At 36.0% G+C, this 21,436-nt stretch overlaps 1 protein-coding gene and 1 long non-coding RNA gene across 6 annotated transcripts in view; one reads left to right on the forward strand and one right to left on the reverse strand.

The window, feature by feature from the left end:
• The window catches only part of LOC145511586 (uncharacterized), a 96,231-nt gene that overhangs the window by 63,946 nt on the left and 10,849 nt on the right, over window positions 1-21,436 (reverse strand). Inside the window, exon 2 of one of the 5 annotated variants that reach the window (XR_014057971.1) lies at window positions 14,428-14,548. The exons of the other annotated variants lie outside the window; for them this stretch is intronic. This is a non-coding gene — a long non-coding RNA (uncharacterized LOC145511586). The remainder of the gene's footprint in view (window positions 1-14,427; window positions 14,549-21,436) is intronic. 5 annotated transcript variants of the gene reach the window in all.
• Window positions 11,979-12,923, forward strand: LOC145511577 (olfactory receptor 2G3). The gene has a single exon (XM_081505121.1). The coding sequence runs from the start codon at window positions 11,979-11,981 to the stop codon at window positions 12,921-12,923; it is 945 nt and encodes a 314-aa protein (XP_081361247.1).

Raw genomic sequence — 21,436 nt, forward strand, 5'->3', positions numbered from 1 at the left:
CCAACGAGTCCATACTAAAGAAGATCAGTCCTAAATATTCATTGGAAGGACTGATGCTCAAGCTGAAACTCCAATACTTTGGTCACCTGATGCGAAGAGCTGACTCACTAGAAAAGACCCTGATGCTGGGAAAGATTGAAGGTGGGAGGAGAAGGGGGCGACAGAGGATGAGATGGTTGGATGGCATCACCAACTCAATGGACATGAGTAAGCTCCGGGAGTTGGTGATGGACAGGGAAGCCTGGTGTGCTGCGGTCCATGGGATTGCAGAGTTGGACACAACTGAGTGACTGAACTGAAAAGAACTGACTGAACTTTAGTTGAGTTATGAGAAAAGGATGGTCCATTTTATTTCCCAAAGGAGATTGCAAGTGCTTATTAGATATCTGCTGTTGTTTATTTAGGAGAGCATCAGATAGAACAGTTAAGAGGTAAAGAGGGACTGCATTTACTTAAAATTTACACAGTAGGATAAACAGAAATAAATCACTAGATGTAAGTGTAGCTTCTAAGTGTTTAAAATAAAGTGCTTTGGAGGAAGGTAACATTGTGATTCATTTAACCATATGTAATATGTCATGTTTCTAAGCTATAAATCAGCTTTCTAGAATATAATATACACATGAGGATGCTGAGGATTACCATTGAGAATAATCTAACAGTTTTCACCCTGGTGGGGTTTTCTAATTACCCTCAGTTACAGAAGGTTCTATTTGTAATTATTTTGATCTTACAGTCACTAATCATTTTGGGAACCGTCACTATCATCCTACTATCTCATCTGGATCCCAAGATTCATATATCAATATATTACTTCCTTTTAAATCTCTCTTTCAGGATCTCTACTTCACCATCAGTATTATTCCTAAGATTCTAGGTAATCTCAGAGATTCAATTGAGTCTATCACTAATCATAGATGTGTGGTTCAACTCTATATATCTTATGCACTGGAATTCATGCAGTGTGTCTTTCTGGAAGTGATAATCTACAACTATTAAACTGCTATTTGTTGTCCTCTACATTATGTCTTTGTCACATACATTGAGCTTTGTCACATTCCTGTGTCTTTGACATGGTTCTTCAGGGTAGACACCACACAACTTTAATCTACTATTAAACAATGAAACTGCCCTTCTGTAGTCATCACCAAGTGGATCATCTCATCTGTGAAGTTCCTGTGTTTATCCAGTTGGATGGTGTGAACACCACTTTCAACACTTTGTGGTCTCCTTCATTTTGGACCTCTAGCTACCTTACTAAGTACTTCTGAAGATTAGCTAGCCAGCCACTGTAGAAGAGAGAGACAAATGTTCACTGTTCTTGGCTTGTGGCAGATACATGAAATGATGGCTCCATAGAAAATGGTGACAACCATCGGATGAGAAAGGAGGTCTCACATGCTTTCTTGTTCAAGTAGTTAACTTGATCTTCAGAAGTACTTGGTAAAGGTAGCCAGAGGTCCAAAATGAAGGAGCCAAGCACTATAAAAGAGTATACCAGCAACAAAGAGATACACACACACACTCACACACACACACACACACACACACAAAGAGGAGAGACACACATCCACTAGTTTTGGCTCTAATATTCTATAGTGTAGTGACCTCCATACTTAGCACTTCTCTATATAATTCAAGGAACAAAGGGGTTAAAGAAGCAGTAAAAAAAAAAAAAAAAAAAAGACTAGGAAAAACTCTGGGGACAATTACACAATTTTTAAAAAAAACTTAAAATGATACTTTGATGAACATATTTTATTTTTAATTGGATAAAAATTGCTATACAATGTTGCATTTGCTTCTGCTCGTCAAAAACACAAATCAGTCATTATATATATATATATAGTCATATAGTTTTATACATATATATGTACATACATATACACACACACACACACACAACCACATACACATACCCTCTCTCTTCTCTTGAGTTTCAGTCCCCCCAAGCCAACCCTCTAGGTTGTCACAGAGCTCAAGGATGGGCTCCCTGTGTTATACAGCAGCTTCCCACTAGCAATCTATTTTTCTAGATTACATATGTATATGTGTTAATATATGGTATGTGTTTTTTCTTTTCTAACTTCACTCCGTATAATAGTTCTAATGGCTCTAAGTTCATCCACCTCACTACAACCAACTCAAATTCCTTTTTATGACTGAGTAATATTCCATTGCATATATGTATAACATCTTCTTTATCCATTCACCTGTCAATGGACATCTAGGTTTTTCTGATGGCCTGGCTATTGTAAATAGTGCTGCAATGAACATTGTGGGGTACGTGTGTCTTTTTGACTTCTGTGGTGGCTCAGGCAGTAAAGCATCTGCTTATAATGTAGGGGATCTGGGTTCGATCCTTGGGTCGGGAAGATTCTCTGGAGAAGGAAATGGCAACCCACTCCAGTACTCTCGCCTGGAAAATCCCATGGACAGAGGAGCCTGGTAGGCTACAGTCCATGGGGTCGCAAAGAGTCAGAAGACACGACTGAGCAACTTCACTTTCAACTTCACTTTCTCATAGTATATGTCCAGTAGTGGGAGTGCTGGATCATATGATAGTTTTATATCTAGTCTCTTTTTTTAAGGAATCTCCATTCTTTTCTCTATAGTGGCTGTAACAATTTACATTACCACCAGTGCAAGAGGGTTCCCTTTTCTACACATCCTCTCCAGCATTTATTGTTTGTAGATTTTTTGATGATGGCCATTACATTGTTGTGAAGTGATGCCTCACAGTAGTTTTGATTTGCACTTCTCTAATAATGAATGATGTGGAGAGCATCTTTTCATTTGTTTATTGGCCATCTGTATGTCTTCTTTGGAGAAAGGTCTGTTTATGTCTTCTCCCCACTTTTTGATTGAATTGTTTGTTTTTCTGATATTAAGCTATATGAATTGCTTATATATTTTGAATATTAATCCTTTGTCAGTTCCTTTGTTTGCAGTTATTTTCTTCCATTCTGAGGGTTGCCTTTTCATCCTGTTTATAGTTTCCTCAACTGTACAAAAGCTTTTAAGTTTAATTGTGGCTCAGACAGTAAAGAATCCACCTGCAATGTAGGAGACCTAGGTTGGATCCCTGGGTTGGGATGATCCCCTGGAGAAGGAAATGGCAACCACTCCAGTATTCTTGCCTGAAGCATAACCATGGACAGAGGAGCCTGGTGAGCTACAATACATGGGGTCACAAAGAGTCAGTCATGACTGAGTGACTAAGCACAGCAAGCCCCATTTGTTCAGTTTTGTTTTCAATTCCATTCCTCAAGAGGTGGGTCAAAGAGGATATTGCTGCAATTTATGTCAAAGAGTGCATTGCCTGTGTTGTCCTCTAAGAGTTTTATAGTTTCTGGTCTTAAAATTTAAGTCTTTAAACAATTTTGAATTTGTTTTTGTGTATGGTGTTAGGAAGTGTTCTAATTTCATTGTTTTTACACATAGCTGTCCAGTTTTTCCTGCACCATGTGTTGAAAAGGCTGTCTTTTCTCCATTCTATATTCTTGCCTCCATTGTTAAAGATAACGTGCCCATAGGTGGATGGGTTTATCTCCCGGCTTTCTATTTTGTTCCCTTTGTCTAAATTTCTGTTTTTGTGTCAGTACCACACTGTCTTGATGACTGTAGCTTTGTAGCATAGTCTGAAGTCAGGAAAGTTGATTCCTCCAGTTTTGTTTTTCTTTCTCAAGATTGTTTTGACTATTCAGGGTATTTTGTGTTTCCGTTAAGAAAATGTAAAGTTTTTGTTTTGTTCTGTGAAAAATGTTATCTGGGTTCTGGGAAGAATGTTACCTGGTTATGTTACCATCATTATCTGGATCATTAATATGCTTATTGTATAGTTCCCTTGTGTATTCTTGCCACCTCTTCTTAATATCTTCTGCTTCTGTTAGGTCCATACCATTTCTGTCCTTTATTGTGCCCATATTTGCATGAAATGTTCCCTTGGTATCTCTAATTTTCTTGAAGAGATCTCTAGTCTTTCCCATTCTATTGTTTTCCTCTATTTCTTTGCACTGATCACTAAGGAAGGCTTTCTTACCTCTCCTTGCTATTCTTTGGAACTCTGCATTCAGATGGGTGTATCTTTCCTTTTCTCCTTTGCCTTTAGCTTCTCTTCTTTTCTCAGCTATTTGTAAGGGCTCCTCAGACAGCCATTTTGCCTTTTTGCATTTCTTTTTCTTGGGGATGGTCTTGCTCCCTGTCTCCTGTACAATGTCACGAACCTATGACCATAGTTCTTCAGGCACTCTGTCTATCAGATCTAATCCCTTGAATCTATTTGTCACTTCAACTGTATAATTGTAAGGGATTTGATTTAGGTCATACCTGAATAGTCTAGTGGTTTTCCCTACTTTCTTCAATTTAAGTCTGAATTTGGCAATAAGGAGTTCATGATCTGACCCACAGTCAGCTCCCAGTCTTCTTTTGATGACTGTATAGAGCTTCTTCATCTTTGGCTGCAAAGAATATGATCAATCTGATTTCGGTAATGACCATCTGGTGATGTCCATGTGTAGAATTTTCTCCTGTGTTGTTGGAAGATGGTGTTTGTATGACCAGTGTTCTCTTGGCAAAACTCTGTTAGCCTTTGCCCTGCTTCAATTTGTACTCTAAGGTCAAACTTGCCTGTTACTCCAGGTATCTCTTGACTTCCTACTTTTGCATTCCAGTCCCCTATGATGAAAAGGACATCTTTTATTGGTGTTAGTTCTAGAAGGTCTCGTAGGTCTTCATAGAACCACTCAGCTTCAGCTTCTTTGGCATTAGTGGTTGGGCATAGACTTGGATTACTGTGATATTGAATGGTTTGCCTTGGAAACAAACAGAGATCATTCTGTCATTTTTGAGATTGCACCCAAGTACTGCATTTTGGACTCTTGTTGACTATAAGGGCTACTCCATTTCTTCCAAGGGATTCTTGCCCACAGGAGTGGATAAAATGGTCATCTGAATTAAACTTGCCAATTCTAGACCATTTTAGTTCACTGATTCCTAAAACATTGACATTTAGTCTTGCCATCTCCTGTTTGACCACTTCCAGTTTACCTTGATTCATGGACTAACATTCCAGGTTTCTATGCAATATTGTTCTTTACAGCATCCGACTTTACTTCCATCACCAGTCACATCCACAACTGGGTGTTGTTTTTGCTTTGGCTCTGTCCCTTCATTATTTCTGGAGTTATTTCTCCACTCTTCTCCAGTAGCATATTGGGCACCTACCGACCTGGGGAGTTCATCTTTCAGTGTCCTATCTTTTTGCCTTTTCATACTGTTCATGGGGTTCTCAAGGAAAGAATACTGAAGTGGTATTATTCAGAAAATATAACCAGTATTTTATCATAAAATTAAATTGAGTAAAATGTATATAAACTTTGAATCACTAGTGATGTTGTATACCTGAAACTAATATGATAATGTAGTTACTATACTTCAATTAAAAATAAATATGTTTGAGACAGAGATTTGAAAAATAGATTTTTAAAAAAAAACTTCATAATCTCACAAAAATTTCAAATCTAGATATTTCTTCAGATGATTTTAATTTTAAAGTTACTAATACTTTGCAAGGTAATTTTAAAGTTATTAATACTTAACACACAGATGCTCAGAGAGCAAGTTATATTGTTCATTGAACCCAATATTCAGGAGGAAAAAATTGCTCTAAAGAGAGTAGAGTGATCTCTATTGCAATTGGGGGCTTCCCTTGTAGCTCAGTCGGTAAGAATCTGCCTGCAATGCAGGAGACCTGGGTTCAATTCCTGGGTCTGGAAGATCCCCTGGAGAAGGAAATGGTAACCCACTCCAGTATTCTTGTCTGGAGAATCCCATGGAGAGAGGAGCCTGGCAGTCTAAAGTCCATGGGGTCACAAGAGTGGGACATAACTTAGTGACTAAACCACCACCACTACCTCTTGTAATTGGAGTAAAGAAAGAAAAATACCCAGAAGTAGGCTATTTTTATTTATTTATTTTATACTGGGCAAGTCTGATAACTTCTATTTCCTTAAGAAATTATAAGGTCCCAAAACAATATTCAAGGAAGAAAGGAAAATCTCACAGTTGGGAAATAAGTGTATCCCATCTCCCTGTATGATCCTCAGAATTAGTCAGTGCCTTGACTAATTGTCTGTTGGGGACACAGGTTTTCCCCAGAAGACTTTTAACTGTAAACAAGCCATGGCCTTTTTGTGATATTGCCAACTTCCCCTTTTTAGGATCCCCTTCTGCCATAATTCTCATTACCACTAAAAGTTTCCTTACGGGCGGCTTCTGTTGGAAATATGACTTTTTGATAGACACCATTTTGAAGCCTGTCATCTTGTGGGTCAGGCTCTGGTTAGACATGTAAACACACAACTAAGAAAATGCTGTATAATGAGCCTCCTGAGGATGTGAAAATTTCAAACAGAACAAAATAGCCATAATAGTAAGTAAGGATTGTCTGTTTGGTCTTAATTGAATACACTTGGATCTTGAAGGGGTTTATAAAAGTTACTGAAGTAGCAAGTTTTTGGTTTCTATTACTGCTGGATTTGATCTATCAGTTAAATAACAATGGTTTCTGATGCGACAGATAAGCTATCTGCACTCAGGTTTGCCTATCAAATAAAGGAATAGAGTAATTTATTGCTATTCTTCATAGGTATAAATCATTGTCATTGACTTGTTTAGATGGCTAATATTTTTTGAGTTAATTGTGCTTTTACAGGAACACTATAGATGATTATGATGATAGACAACAGAAAAATAGATACAGACACATTCAATTCCACATCAATACAACTCCACAGCTCAATTAGAGCACTTCAATTCAAGGTGATTCAGCTTTCTGTAAAAATTTACTCATGTGAATTACCATAAGGAAACTTTCATTAAATAGGGAACCACTACAAGCTTTTCAACTCTGGAGCTCTCTGCAATTTTTGAAAAATGGCTCTAGTGGTGAACAATCTGCCTGCCAATGCAGGAGATCCCAGAATCACAAATTTGATCCCTGGTTTGGGAAGATCTCCTGGAGGAGGAAATGGCAACCCACTCCAGTATTCTTGCCTGGAGAGTTCCATGGACAGAAAAGCCTGGCAGGCTACAGTCCATGGGGTCACAAAGAATCAGAGGTGACTGACTAAGCACACACAAATGCACAATATAACCGAAATAAGGGAGGGTTTGCTTTGTTGATTAGATTTCATCGAGAAGAAATGGAATATTTTCTAGAGATCTATTCTTTCTTAATTCTAATGACATTATGGCCTCATTTTTTTTCTCCTTATAGGATGTAATTGTATTTTACTGAAACTTGAAGGTCAGCAAGAATACAAATCTTCATGGGTAGAGGGCACTTGATTACACCTTAGACCAGGAACTTTACTCAAGAGAGCACTTCCAATTTGTTTTTTTAAACACATGAACCGAGAAATCTACAGTCACTGAAACTGAATTTTCACCAATAGTGCTGTGCTGTCAGTCACTCAGTCGTGTCCGACTCTTTGAGACTCTGTGGACTGTACCTCACCAGGCTCCTCTGTCCGTGGGGATTCTCCAGGCAAGAATACTGGAGTGGGTTGCCATGCCCTCTTCCAGGGGATCTTCCCAACCCAGGGATTGAACTCAGTTCTCCCACATTGCAGGCAGATTCTTTACTGTCTGAACCACCAGGGAAGCCCAATAGAGTATCCATGAAGGAACACAGCATATGGAAAATACACTAGATCAGAAAAGCATGTGTCTTACACTGGATTTCTCCAAATGGAGACAGGACAGAATTATAATTTTTTAGGCTGTCCCAAAGCTTTCTACAAGCAGACAGTTGAGGTAAAGAACAAAGGCTGAGTGGCACAATAGCACAGCTAACAGAGGGGTTGATTCTGGCTATCTAATATTCCATTATGTATATGTACCACATCTTCTTTATCCATCCCTCTGTTGATAGGTGTTCTTCAACCCTGACTTCAGGCAGTTACAAAAACTTTGCCTAGCAGGCTTCATGGGAAAATCTGCCACCTCCACATGAGACTTGCTGCATAGCCAATGCACTGCAATTTCTGAAAGGTTGCAGTCAGACTCAAGCTCCTATGGCTAGTCATGTTCTTAGACAAATTGGTATTTATGTCCTGGGCATCTTCATTGCTAGGTCTGCTTTGGGAAGAGGCTTCCTCAGGTGGCCTCCCCGGTGGCTCAGTGGTAAAGAGTGTGCCTACCAATAAAAAGGCACAGGAGATGCTGATTCTATCCCTAGCTTGGGAAGTTCTCCTGGAGAAGGAAATGGCAACCCACCCCAGTATTCTTGCCTGGAAAATCCCATAGACACAGGAGCCTGATGGACTATGGTCCATAGGGTCACAAAGAGTCAGACAGGACTGAGCGACTGAGCACTTCTTCAGGTACTTCTGCCAAAGCCTCCTTGTAGGGGGAGAAGGGAAAAACTTTAAGACTTCTTCCACTCTGATTCAGTACTCTAGTTTTCCATAACTTGTCCTTTTCTTCTCTCCCTCCCCTTGGTTTTAGGATCATAAAATTGCAGGAGTTACTTTTTTTAGGGCACCCTCAACAGTGATACCATTCCATAAAGGGACAAGAAACACGGAGGAGTAGGTGCTTTCTCCAGCTTTAGACTCATGCTATCACTGTAAGTGGTTAAGGGCTTCCCTGTCACTTCGTTTTGGCTCTTTTTTTTTTTATATCCTATATATGCAGTTCAGCTCTCCTTCTCAGCTCAGCTTATCTGACCATAACTTATTTTTCTTATATTTTCTGTACAGAATTTTTTTTTTTAAAAAAAGAATCAGACTGTGGGAAATAAGACACCTGAAAATGCATTTATTTCTTCATCAAGCTGTTATTGAATTATTATGCCTCAGACATCATAAAAATTACATTAAATATCAGTAAAGCATGACCCTTCAGTTTAAGAAGTAGCTTATGATTGAGTAGGCCTAAAATTAGGTCAGTAGACTCTTATAGTTTCTATTAATATGATAGAAGTACGTTCAGAGTATAGCAGTGACACAAAATAAATCTTGTCAGCATGGAGAGTGGAGGCAAGTCAGAGTCAAGGAGGAGTTTATCTGTTAGAGATCAGTGCTGAATTTTGAAAACTGTGTAGATGATTTTCAGGTGATGGATGTTGGAGAGAATATTCTGGTAGAGGAATAAGAAAAGATCCGGCTAACTGAAGACAGGAGATTGCAAATTGCTCAGCATGGCAGGGTAATGAGCTTGCAAGGGCAGAGGCGGAGGCTAGGTAGGGCAAGGACCAGCAGAAGGAGGACCTTGAGTGCTATGTCTGAGGTATCCATCCCTCTGGTTGGTGGTTCGTGCTTAGTTTGAATCAGAATTAAAGGCAAAGATCATGATATCCAGCTACACCTCATTTATCGATTCTTGTATCTGCTCATCACTTTTTTACCCAATCAATTCTACACAGTTAGATATTTTAAAACAGTCTTATTCAAAACCATCAACATTTCTAGTCTCTTCGTCTGGATTTCAAAGTCTTTCACAATCTCAACTATAGAATACAATCTTTATTATTTCTCCTTTCACCCATATACAATAGCTTAATTTTTACTTCAAGAAAATACAAGGAGAATCCCCCATTTTAAGATCTCTTGCACAATTTGGCCCTGCTTCAACTTCTTTCTTGTCTTTTGATTTATGTCTTTCTTAAAAATAGCTTGTTTCTGCCTGCTTCTTGTATTAATATCTATATTTTCCATATTTTATTCTTTTGTCATTTTTAGCATAACAATTTTCAATTATAGAGACAAATAGACATTAGAAACTTCTATAAAAGTCACCATAAACTGACATTGAAAAATATTCCTTCTACCTCTTTTGGACTGAAGAAAAACACACCTGGCTCACACCTGGCTCAGTGTACATAAATAAACACACTAGATACAATCACCTCATTTTAAGACTCCTATACTAAAATTTCACAATCAGTCAAGAAGAAAAACTTTGACCAAAGGCATGGTAGAGGACGTTGGAATGAAATATGTTTTGAAATGGGAGTGTTGGTGAGTTGGGCAAAAATCTATCAGAATGGGAAATATATCCTGTCATTTTACACTTCTCCAGTTTTCTCATTCTGAAAGCAAATTATCATAAATCATCTTATAATCCTTCTCTTATCCCCCTTTCCATAACAAAATCACTATTCAATTAATTTTGACATTTTCATTCAATTAATTTTCCTCCAACTAATTTTTATTGAACTGCTATCAATTTTTATTGAACTGCTGTCATTTCCAAGAGTTTTCAGCCCATTTGCATTACAAGGCCACTAGTTTGTATGATAAGAACTATCGAAATGTTCCTCACTGAACTCCCTGACAATAATTTTTCCACATCCATCTACAAATCATTACCAGGCCAATATTTCCAAAACAGAAATAGATAATATCATTCTCCTGTGTGCTCATAAGCCTCCAAAGACATTTCATTGTTTGCATAATGAAGTTAATAACTATCTTGCTCATAAATTTCTACAATTTGGCTTCAAATTCTTTTTTTGTAGGCAAAACTTTAACACTCACTTTTTTTTTTGCCTTATATAGACAACTGAATTATCCACATATGTTCTACTGGTGTTTACCAAGTGACCTTGAAATTTCTTCATCTTTCACATAAGCTCTTTTCATTTTTGCTTGTAATCTGTTTTATGTTTTTATCATGTTGAAAGTTAAGGAATTTTTCAAGGTTTATCTGACTCTTTCAAACAAGCTACATTTTTAGAGCTAATATATTTAGCTCTTCATTAATAATGTATATTCTCTTGAGTATGATATTTTCTGCATTGAATATTAGGAAATTTTAGCCAGCTTGTTTAGATAATGTTGCTTTAAAATATAACTAAAAAATGATTTTTATTTTTGGCACTTCAGTCATTGAATGAACATATATAATTTGATTTATATTATATAATTTTGCTCCTGAAACATAACTTTTTCATTCCCTCCTTGTTATTTCCAATGTTTTCTCACATGTCAAAAATTGATCTTATATCCCTTCCCATCCTAATATTACCTATCTTTAAATATATCATTTTAGTTAGTTTTATACATAAAGACTTTCCTAGACTTCATATTTCAAAATATTTTTTTCAACTGTTATTTTGCAAAATCTATTTGAAAATTATTTACTTAGCTCATACTTTTAAATTTATTTTAAAATTTGAATTGTTTATCACTTAACTATTCAATTTTGCTTTGTCTATCTAGATACACAATTAAACCCATGACTATCTTACCTTTCTCTGTTTAGGCAGTGACTAGAGACGAGAGTTTAAGAGTGCATGTATGTAGGGGGAAGATGCAAAGAAATTTCCCATCTCCATTTGTGCCTATGATAAAACCTAAATATCATATTTTGCATGCAGATTTTTGTCAACAGTTAAAAACCATTATATGCTATTCACTTTATTTTGAGAGACACTTGATTTCAGAAGTAAGTAGATCATTACACATTTCTTGATATGCATGCAAATATCCACTTTGAGTGACTTTAATAGTCAGTTTCCAGATAACCCCAAAGCTAAAAGCATTTATGATTTTTAAAGAAGGGTCACTGGACTGGAATGAAGTAACATGGATTAGTGTTCTGAGTCAGTACCACATTGCTCAGTTGCTTCAGTCCTGTCCGACTGTTTGCAACACCATAGACCATGGCCTGCCAAGCTCCTCTGTCTATGGGATTTTCCTGGCAAGAACACTGGAGTGGGTTGCCATTTCCTTCTCCAGGGGATCTTCCCAACCCAGGGATCCAATCCGAGTCTCCTGTGTCTCCTGCACTGTAGATGGATTCTTTACCACTGAGCCACTACGGAAGCCCAGTAACACATTGGGGATGAAAAATTAACAGGTTGGACAAGTCAGTGTTCTTGATCCTTTCAGCTCATACATTCTGTGGTGAGCTGTTTCAAATGTATCTGTTTTTATTCCTCTTTTAGCAGGTGCAGTTTCCTCTAGAGGATGGAAAAAGCCAATGAGAGTTCTCTGATTGGTTTTGTCCTTCTAGGATTCTCAGACCACCCTCGCCTAGAGGCTGTGCTCTTTGTATTTGTCCTTTTGTTCTACCTCCTGACGCTTGTGGGAAATATCACCATTATCATCATCTCATACCTGGATCCTCCTCTTCATACCCCTATGTACTTCTTCCTCAGCAACCTCTCCCTTCTGGACATCTGCTTCACTACTAGCCTTGCACCTCAGACCCTAGTTAACCTGCGAGGACCAGAGAAAACCATCACTTATGGTGGTTGTGTGGTACAACTCTATATTTCTCTAGCACTGGGCTCAACTGAGTGTATCCTCCTGGTTGTGATGGCCTTAGATCGCTATGTTGCTGTTTGCAAATCTCTTCACTATGTGGTCATCATGAACCCACGGCTATGCCAGCAGCTGGCATCTATCTCCTGGTTCAGTGGTTTGGCCAATTCCTTGATTCATGCAACCTTTACTTTGCAGTTGCCCTTTTGTGGCAACCACAGGCTGGATCATTTTATTTGTGAAGTACCAGCTCTCCTTAAGTTGGCTTGTGTGGATATCACCATCAATGAGTTGGTGCTTTTTGTTTTTAGTATCCTGTTTCTCCTAATCCCACCAGCACTCATCCTTATCTCTTATGGCTTCATAACTCAAGCAGTGCTGAGGCTCAAGTCAGTGGAGGCAAGGCGCAAAGCCTTCAGCACCTGCTCCTCTCACCTTACAGTGGTGATCATTTTCTATGGCACCATAATTTACATGTACCTGCAACCAAGCAACAGTTATGTTCAGGACCAAGGCAAGTTCATCTCACTTTTCTATACCATGGTGACCCCCACCTTAAATCCTATTATTTACACTTTAAGAAACAAGGATGTGAAAGATGCTCTGAAGAAACTTCTCACAGGAAAACTGTGCTCTCTACAGACATGATGTGCAAGGAAGTGATCACAAGTCATATAGTTCCTCAGTTTCTACTTAGCCAAAACACTGTTCTCAATTTTACACAAATTAAATTATTGTTCACTTGTTTTATCTACATAAGGAATCTCATTTTATGTGTAAATAATAAAATGTATATATCTTTATTTGTTGAGAGCTTGAACCATGGGAAACAGAATTGTGCATGGGTATACACTGTGACCTCAAAGTCTGTATTTTACTTCTGACACTTATTCCCAAGGATTCAAATAAAAAAGAGTAAACCATTAAGTATTTACCAGCTGTTCATTGAAATTTAAGAAATTTTGATAGACTTTTCTAAGACCACTTTCAAATAAAATTTATATTTATAAAGATAATATAATACATTTTAGCTCTTTATTTATAATGTATATTCTCTTGAGCATATTTTCTCTACTAAATATTAAGGACTTTTAGCCATCTTATCTAATTTGTTTTCAATTTTAGTGAATTGTCCAACTTTCTGTCAAATACATCATATTTATTTTCTACTGCTGCACTTATTAAAGCTTCACATTGGAAAGTAAGTATTTTATGCATGCACTTCCTCTACCCAAACAGAAAAAAAAACTTCTAGGGTCAATTTATTACTCAGGAAGATATTGTATAAACCATTCTTTTCCATAACCCATTTATCATTTAAAAATACCTTTTAGGAAGGAGTAAGTGAAATAAAACATTCTAAACACATTATTTTGTATAACTTTCTAAGTGCTTCTCCTTTTGTGTTCTTAGGTCATGGCATGCAAAACTTTTAAGAGAAAAAGTAATTCAATAATTTTGTTCTAAATCATTTTCTAATTAGATAAGAATAGTTGCACTTCAAAATAAACCATTATTTTTAAAATAATTTTTATCACTTAAAGTAATGAAGTCTCAGTCAAAGATTATCCAAAGAATCTTAATACATCAAGAAAACATTACAGTTATGAAAAGTTGGGTCACTTTTGGTATAACTTTTTCTTTTTTGCATTGTAAACACACAGATCCCACTCCACATACAAAATATGATTCTGTAGAGGCTACAGTAGTAATTCTGTAAATATATGTGTGTTTAAGTGTATGTATGTGTGTTTGTGTTACAGTAGTTGGAAAAGAACAGAGCAAATATGAAAATATAATGATAAGTAGCAGAAAATAGATTATATTTGATTGATAATTAATTCATTGTTCCTAGTACATTGTCTCATAAAGAGGGCAATGGATTATCAAAGCCTTTCTGTTGTGTCATTTTCAACAAAGCAGTAAAATTTCTGACAAATCAATATTTTTTCTTTTTCAAAACAGGCATCGATGATGTATAATACTATTCTACATTGAAATTTATAACTCTTATCATTTTATGTGGAGAATAAATCATTCCTTATAGCAAAAATGGGTAAGCTACCCATTAGAAATGGAAGTTTCTATTAATATGAAACTTCTAAAACTAAATTTGAGGCTTTCCAAGTGGTGATAGTGGTAAAGAACCCACCTGCCAACGCAGGAGACATAGAGATGCAGGTTCAATCCCTGGGTCGAGAGGATCTCCTGGTGGAGGGCATGGCAACTCACTCCAGTATTCTTTGCCTGGAGAATCCCATGGACAGAGGAGCCTGGCGGGTTACAGACCATAGGGTGGCAAAGAGTCGGACACGACTGAAGAGACATATCATCAAAACTAGATTTCAGAAATATAAATATAAGCAATTTTCAACTAGATATAAAAAGATAATGTGGAACTTTGCACAATATCTGTAACTTAAAATAGGGAAAAAATGATTATAAAACTGAATGCTGGCAGATAATTCAAAAGTAACTATGTTCAGAGTAAACAACTCTTGATTATGTGTGATATGAATAAGAAGCAGCTTCAACAAACATTTTCTTTACCATGGAAAGTTCAGGTTACAGAGTAGTATTTCACTTTATTTCTTATTGAAGTTAAAGTTGGTGTTATCTGTTGAACATGGGAAAGACTGAAAATGTTCCTTGGATAAGAGGTAGAGGATCAAAATTCACACAAATATTGTGTGTTGCAAGAAAATGAAATATGATATGCATAAAAGGATTTGAATTAATAATGCATTTTCATTTTGGTTAATGAACAGACATTTATAAAAACAAGATTTTCAATACGATGATTGTGGCTATGCTTCCAAACTAATGAAAATAACAAAGCTTCTGGACTTGATTAAACCAATGTCACAGAATATTTGCCTTTAGAAAAATAAGTTAAAAAAGGAAGTTACATATTGACAGTAGTTTTTTATTACATCAACATTGCCTGGAGAATAAAGGAAACAAAAAGGCATAGCTATGATCAAAAGTGTCCTATCTCAGGGATAACTTAAATATTTAATTATATTTAGCCAGATATTATGACCCCCAATTTGAAAAATCACGTTTTAAGGTTGAGAATTTACCTTTTTAATCAGATAATTAGCATGTGGTATAAATAACTTGCTTTCTGTGATTTAAAAAATAAGCCATATTTTGATAATATTTTCACTAATTGGGTTTTAAAATTATAAAATATTTGACTATCTTATAAATATCATCCAAACAAAATTTAATCTTAGCATACTACAGAACATAAGTAAGAACAACCAAATTAGTTTGCCAACATCTCTGAACAGAATATTTCCAACTTCAGGCATATGATTTAAATATTTTATTGATTTGTAATTAATGAAATAGAAATAATAGCCTATATTGGGAAATCTGTCCCTATTTATGGATTTTTTGATTAATATAAATTAAAAAAATCATTAATACTTGTTTCCATGTTCAGAAACCTATAAATTTAGAGTAATTTTTTTAATTTAATAAGAAAAATATACAAAATGCTTAGCTTAAGCTATTTTTTAGCAGAATTTTTGTTTTGTTTTGCTTTTTGTTTTTATTTATTTTTAAATTAGTTTATTTTCTACTTTTTAACTTTACAATATTGTATTTGTTTTGCCATACATTGACATGAATCCACCATGGGTGTACATGTTTTCCCCTTCCAGAACCCCCCTTCCACCTCCCTCCCCATCCCATCCCTCCAGGTCATCCTGGTGCACCAGCCCCGAGCACCCTGTATCATGCATTAATATTTTATTTAATTTTAATTTTATTGGAGTATAGTTGATTTACAATGATATGTTAGTTTCAAGTGTACAGCAAAGTGAGAGTTATACACATGTATATACTGCTCTATTTTTGGATTCTTTTCCCATATAGGCCATTAGAGAACATTGATTGGAGTTTCCTTTGCTATACACTAGGTTCTTATTGGTTATCTATTTTAAATATAGTACTGTATATATGTGTGTATATGTCAACACCAATCTCCCAGTTTATCAGTCCCCTCTTACCTCCTGGTAACCATAAGTTTTGTTTTCTACATCTACTCTATTTCTTTTTTGTAGATAAGTTCATTTGTTACCCCTCTTTTTTAAGATTACACATGTATGTGATAGCGTATGATATTTGTCATTTTCTGTCTGACTTACTTCACTCAGCAGGACAATCTCTAAGTGTTACCACAAATGGCATTATTTCATTCTTTTATATGATTGAATAATATTCCATTGTATATATGTTCCACATCTTCTATATCCATCCTTCTATTGATGGACATTTAGATTGATTCCATGTCCTTGCTATTGTAAATAGTGCTGCAGTGAACATCAGGGTGCATGTAGCTTTCCAAACTATGATTTTCTCCAGATATATGCCTACGAGTGGGATTGTGGGATCATATGATAGCTATATTTTTAGATTTTTAAGAAACTTTCATACTGTTCTCCACAGTGGCTGTACCTGCTTAACATTCCTCCAACAGGGAAGGAGGGTTCCCTTTTCTTCACACCCTCTCCAGCATTTACTGTTTGTACATATTTTGATAATGGTCATTCTGGCTGGTGTGAAGTGATACATCATTGTAGTTTTGATTTACATTTCTCTAATGATTAGTGATGTTGAGCATATTTTCATGTCCTTTTTAGTCATTTGTAAGTCTTCTTTGGAAATAAGTCTATTTAGATTCTCTATTCATTTTTTGATTAGGCCGTTTGTTTTGTACTGAATTGCATGATCTGTTTGTACATTTTGGAGATTATTCCCTTATCAGTTGCTCTGTTTGCAAATATTTTCTTCCATTTTGAGGGTTGTTTTTTCATCATTTTGTTTATGGTTTACTTTGACTTCCCTGGTGGCTCAGAGGGTAAAGTGTCTGCCTGCAATGCAGGAGATCTGGGTTCAATCCCTGGGTTGGGAAAATCCCCTAGAGAAGGAAATGGCAACCCACTTCAGTACTCTTGCCTGGAAAATCCCATGGACAAAGATGCTTGGTAGGCTCAGTCCATGGGGTCGCAAAGAGTAGGACACGACTGAGTGACTTCACTTTCACTTTCTTTCATGGTTTACTTTGCTGTGCAAAGCTTTTAAGTTTAATTAGGCCCCATTTATCTTTGTTTTTCTGACTCTGGGACTTCCCTGGTGGCTCAGATGGTAATGAATTGGCCTGGAGTGCAGGAGACCTGGGTTTTATCCCTGGGTCAGAAAGATTCCCTGGAGAAGGGAATGGCTACCCACTCCAGTATTCTTGCCTGGGAAATCCCATTGACAGAGAAGCCTGGTGGGGGTACAGTCCATGGGGATGCAAGAGTTGGACACAACTGAGTAACTAACCTTTCACTTTCACTTTTAACTTTTTTATTTTTTGCCAGTCTAGGCAGTGCATCCTAAAATATCTTGCTGTGATTTAAGTCAAAGAGTGTTCTGCCTATGGTTTCCTCGGTTTTATAGTGTGAGCCTTATATTTAGGCGTTTAATGCATTTTGAGTTTATTTTTGTGTATAGTGCTAGAAAGTGTTCTAATTTCATTATTTTACATGGAGCTGTTCAATTTTTCCAGCATCACTTATTGAAGAGACTGTCTTTTCTCCATTGTATATTCTTGCCTCCTTTGTCGTAGATTAGGTGACCATAGATATATGGGTTTATCTCTGGGTTTCTATCTATTCCTTTGTTCTATATTTGTTTTTGTGCCAGCACCATACTGTTTTAATGACTGTACAGAGAAGTTTTGTGTAGCACAGGCAACAACACAATTAAAGTAATACAGAGGACTGTTCAATTAATGTTTCTGGGGTGACTAATTATTCTTTGGAAATAAACTAAAGCCATATGCCCACACTGCCTAAATTGACTGGCATTTAAATAGTTAAATGTAATAACTAAGAAAACACAATAGACAAAGCACTGAGCATGGTCAGGGACAACTTTATATCACACATGTTATTTTAAAAAATTCTATTATGTGCCTTATCATATTTTATTATTTGTTTGGCCTTAGAGCATTCTTTTTTTTAATAGCCACTGATCATCCTATTTATTTGGCTGTGATGGGTCTTAATTGAGCATGTGGGATCTCTCATCAAGGCACACAGACTCTCTAGTGGTATGTGGGCTCAGTAGCTGCAGCATGTGTGCTCTCTAGTTGTGGCTCATGGGCTTAGTTTCTCTGTGGCATGTGGGATCTTAGTTCCCTGACTAGGGTTTGAACCCAAGTCTGCTGCATTTAGCCACTGGACCATCAGGGAAGTCCCTCTTCATCATATTTTAATAATAAAGAGAAAAATCTTTACTTCCCTAGAGATGTGTTACTGTTTCAGTGTGTATGTAATTATATATCTGTGTATTTAAAAGTAATTTAGAGTAATTAAAAGTAATATGCTTCCATTATGTTAGACACTTTTATTTTATTTTATTTTTACTTAAAGACTGTTAAAATGAAATTTTCAATTACTTTGTGTATGTTTAAACAAGTTTATTTTACTTTGCCCTAAGTGATAATTATGGAACAACAGAAAGTAAATTCATAGAGCCTATGTCAAAGACATGATATATATGCTATGTTCCAATTGTTCTTCAAGTGTGAATAAATTATGACCTAGATCAATTCTTTACCTAGGCACACACACATCGGACAAACCATGGTTTTTACAATACGCCCTCATGAAACATTGCCCCGCAAAATACATTTGACTGGTCAAACAAGTTGTAATAGTTCAAAACATCATACTGGTAGTCTAATTTTAAATTTTCTGTTAACAAGTTTGATGTCTTTTCTAAAAATAAATGGGCACTTAACGTGGCTTTTTATGCATACAGGCTGAATGATTAATTCCTGAATAGTATGAGTTGCTTAATTTTTTGAGTTGCTGGAAATGTTGCCAGTAATTTAAGCCCCAGGGAAATCTAAGCTATCCACTCTGGCTAGCCTGAGGTCAAGGGAATAAACTGTAGTCCACACTCTGGAATTGCAGATTTTTGGTCTTCTACTGATTTTAGTAGCAGAGTTTAAATAATAGAAGATCCTGATATGAAATAGATGGGTAATCTATTTATTCACATTGATATCAGATAAGAAAATTTTCAGAATTTTTCCTACAGCATCCAACAGCCGATTGGAAAGAATCCTTGTGCGTTCATCTAAGGTCATGGTCTACCAGCTTGAGGAGTCTGAGTGAGCTGATTGTGAGAACTGATTTCTTAATAGCTTTCATATAGAAGTCTTTGCTCCTACTTTGGCTTATGCCTCCAACTCCTGTTCATAATTAACTTTCATCCCTAGCAATTTTTTTATCTGATCCATATCACCATCTTTGTCTCAGTACAGATTTTTGCTTTGTTTTTGTTGTTGTTGTCTCATCTCTGATTATTTTATTCTCATGATTTCTTTCTCTATCTACATGACAAATAAATGCAATGATTAACCATCAGAATGAACCATTCAGGTAGTATACCTTTATTCATTTTAATGTATAAACTTGTATCTTTAAGACTTGGTGGATCGTCTTTGGAGAGATTGTTGACATTTTGTGTATTTTAAACTTACATATCTATGAAATCAAGTTTATTTTTAATTTTTTAAAACTATACTCTTTAAGAGTCTTTATTGAATATGTTACAATATTGTTTTTGTTTTATGTTTTGGGTTTTTGGCCATGAGGCATGTGGAATCTCTGCTCCCTGACCGGGGATTGAACTTGTACATTCTGCATTGGAAGGTAAAATCTTAACCACTGGACCACCAGGGAAGTCCCAGAAATCAAGTTTAATAACACGTCTTTATTTACAGGTTGTTGTGATGAACATATGAGGTAATGCATTGTAAAACATTTAGAATTCATTTATGTACTGTTTATATGATACTTAATCAGTCATCCATTTTATTAGTGTTTTTCAAAATAATTCTATAAATTGCTTAACCAAATTGATTTTACTGGTCTTGGTATATGTTGTGTATATGGAGAGTGGAAAAGAAAAAGAGAACAAAGACACTAAAACACAAATACTAAACTAAATAGATGTTTAGGATTTTTTAACGAAGTAAATATGGAAAATAATGATATTTTTCTCTTCATAAGCGAATGTATAAATGGTGATATGTAAAAGATAAAAAGATATGTAAAATATTAAAAAATAGATGAAATTAGAAGCCGTATGGAAAAATATAGAATAAGTGTGAGTAACACAAAGTGGAGTTTGAAATAAGATTAAAACTACAGATAATTAGAGTTGAGTGGACACTATGTCAGAAGTTAAGCTAATGTTGCAACTAATAAAAGCAGAAAATCTTTGGGCTTCCCAGGTGGTGCTAATGGCAAAGAATCTGCATGCCAATGCAGGAGATGCAAGAAACATGAGTTTGATCCTTGGGTCAGGAAGATCCTCTGGAGTAGGAAATGGCAACCCACTCCAACATTCTTGCCTGGAATTTCCATGGATAGAGGAGTCTAGAGGGCGACAGTCCAGAGGCCGCAAAGAGCCGGACACGACTGAGCACAATGAATCTAGTTTTGTTAGACATCTCTTCTAAATATCTCAAAATACAGATGTACTTCTTTCAGTAACTGGATAAATATTTTATTAAATCTAGAAATAAGCACACCAAGAAAGCAACTTTTGTGGAAGTTACATTAGGACCATTCTGGAAGGGGAAGGGCAGATAATCATTGATTTAGTTTAGTGAATAGAAAAGTATGATTTTTTCTTACTTTGCAATGTTATTCTGAAACGTATTCCCCTAAAGAGGACTGAATCTACATTTATAAAGAAAAAACTCACTGATCAAACTCCATCTTTATTCCAAATATTGGTCAAGCACTTCCCAAGGTGTGATTTTATCCAACTCTTCCATACAAACCTGTCAAGCATGTACTATTATTGTGTGATTCATATCTTTGCGAATTTGACTAGTGCAATATTTTGTCAAAGAATGCTTTGTTTTCAGGGAAAAAAAACACAAATTAATGCTTTGAATTGGTGACATAATTCAAGTTTACTTTTGATCAAATTAAATTGGTAAATTACCAAGAGAACATTCAAGGCAAAAACTGATTGAAAAGCCATTTTTTCCCTCTTTTTAAATTAGTACAGTTAGTTTTCCAAATCATTATTAAATACATAATTGTGCCCCTAAACAAAGTAACTACTCTTGTCTTAGA

The sequence above is a fragment of the Giraffa tippelskirchi genome, chromosome 6 (assembly GCF_054371585.1).
Source record: "Giraffa tippelskirchi isolate mGirTip1 chromosome 6, T2T-mGirTip1v1.2.pri, whole genome shotgun sequence".
Lineage (NCBI taxonomy): Eukaryota > Metazoa > Chordata > Mammalia > Artiodactyla > Giraffidae > Giraffa > Giraffa tippelskirchi.

Bases quoted from the DNA above. Each gene is read 5' to 3' on its own strand.
- LOC145511577 (XM_081505121.1), top strand. From the start codon at position 11,979: ATGGAAAAAGCCAATGAGAGTTCTCTGATTGGTTTTGTCCTTCTAGGA.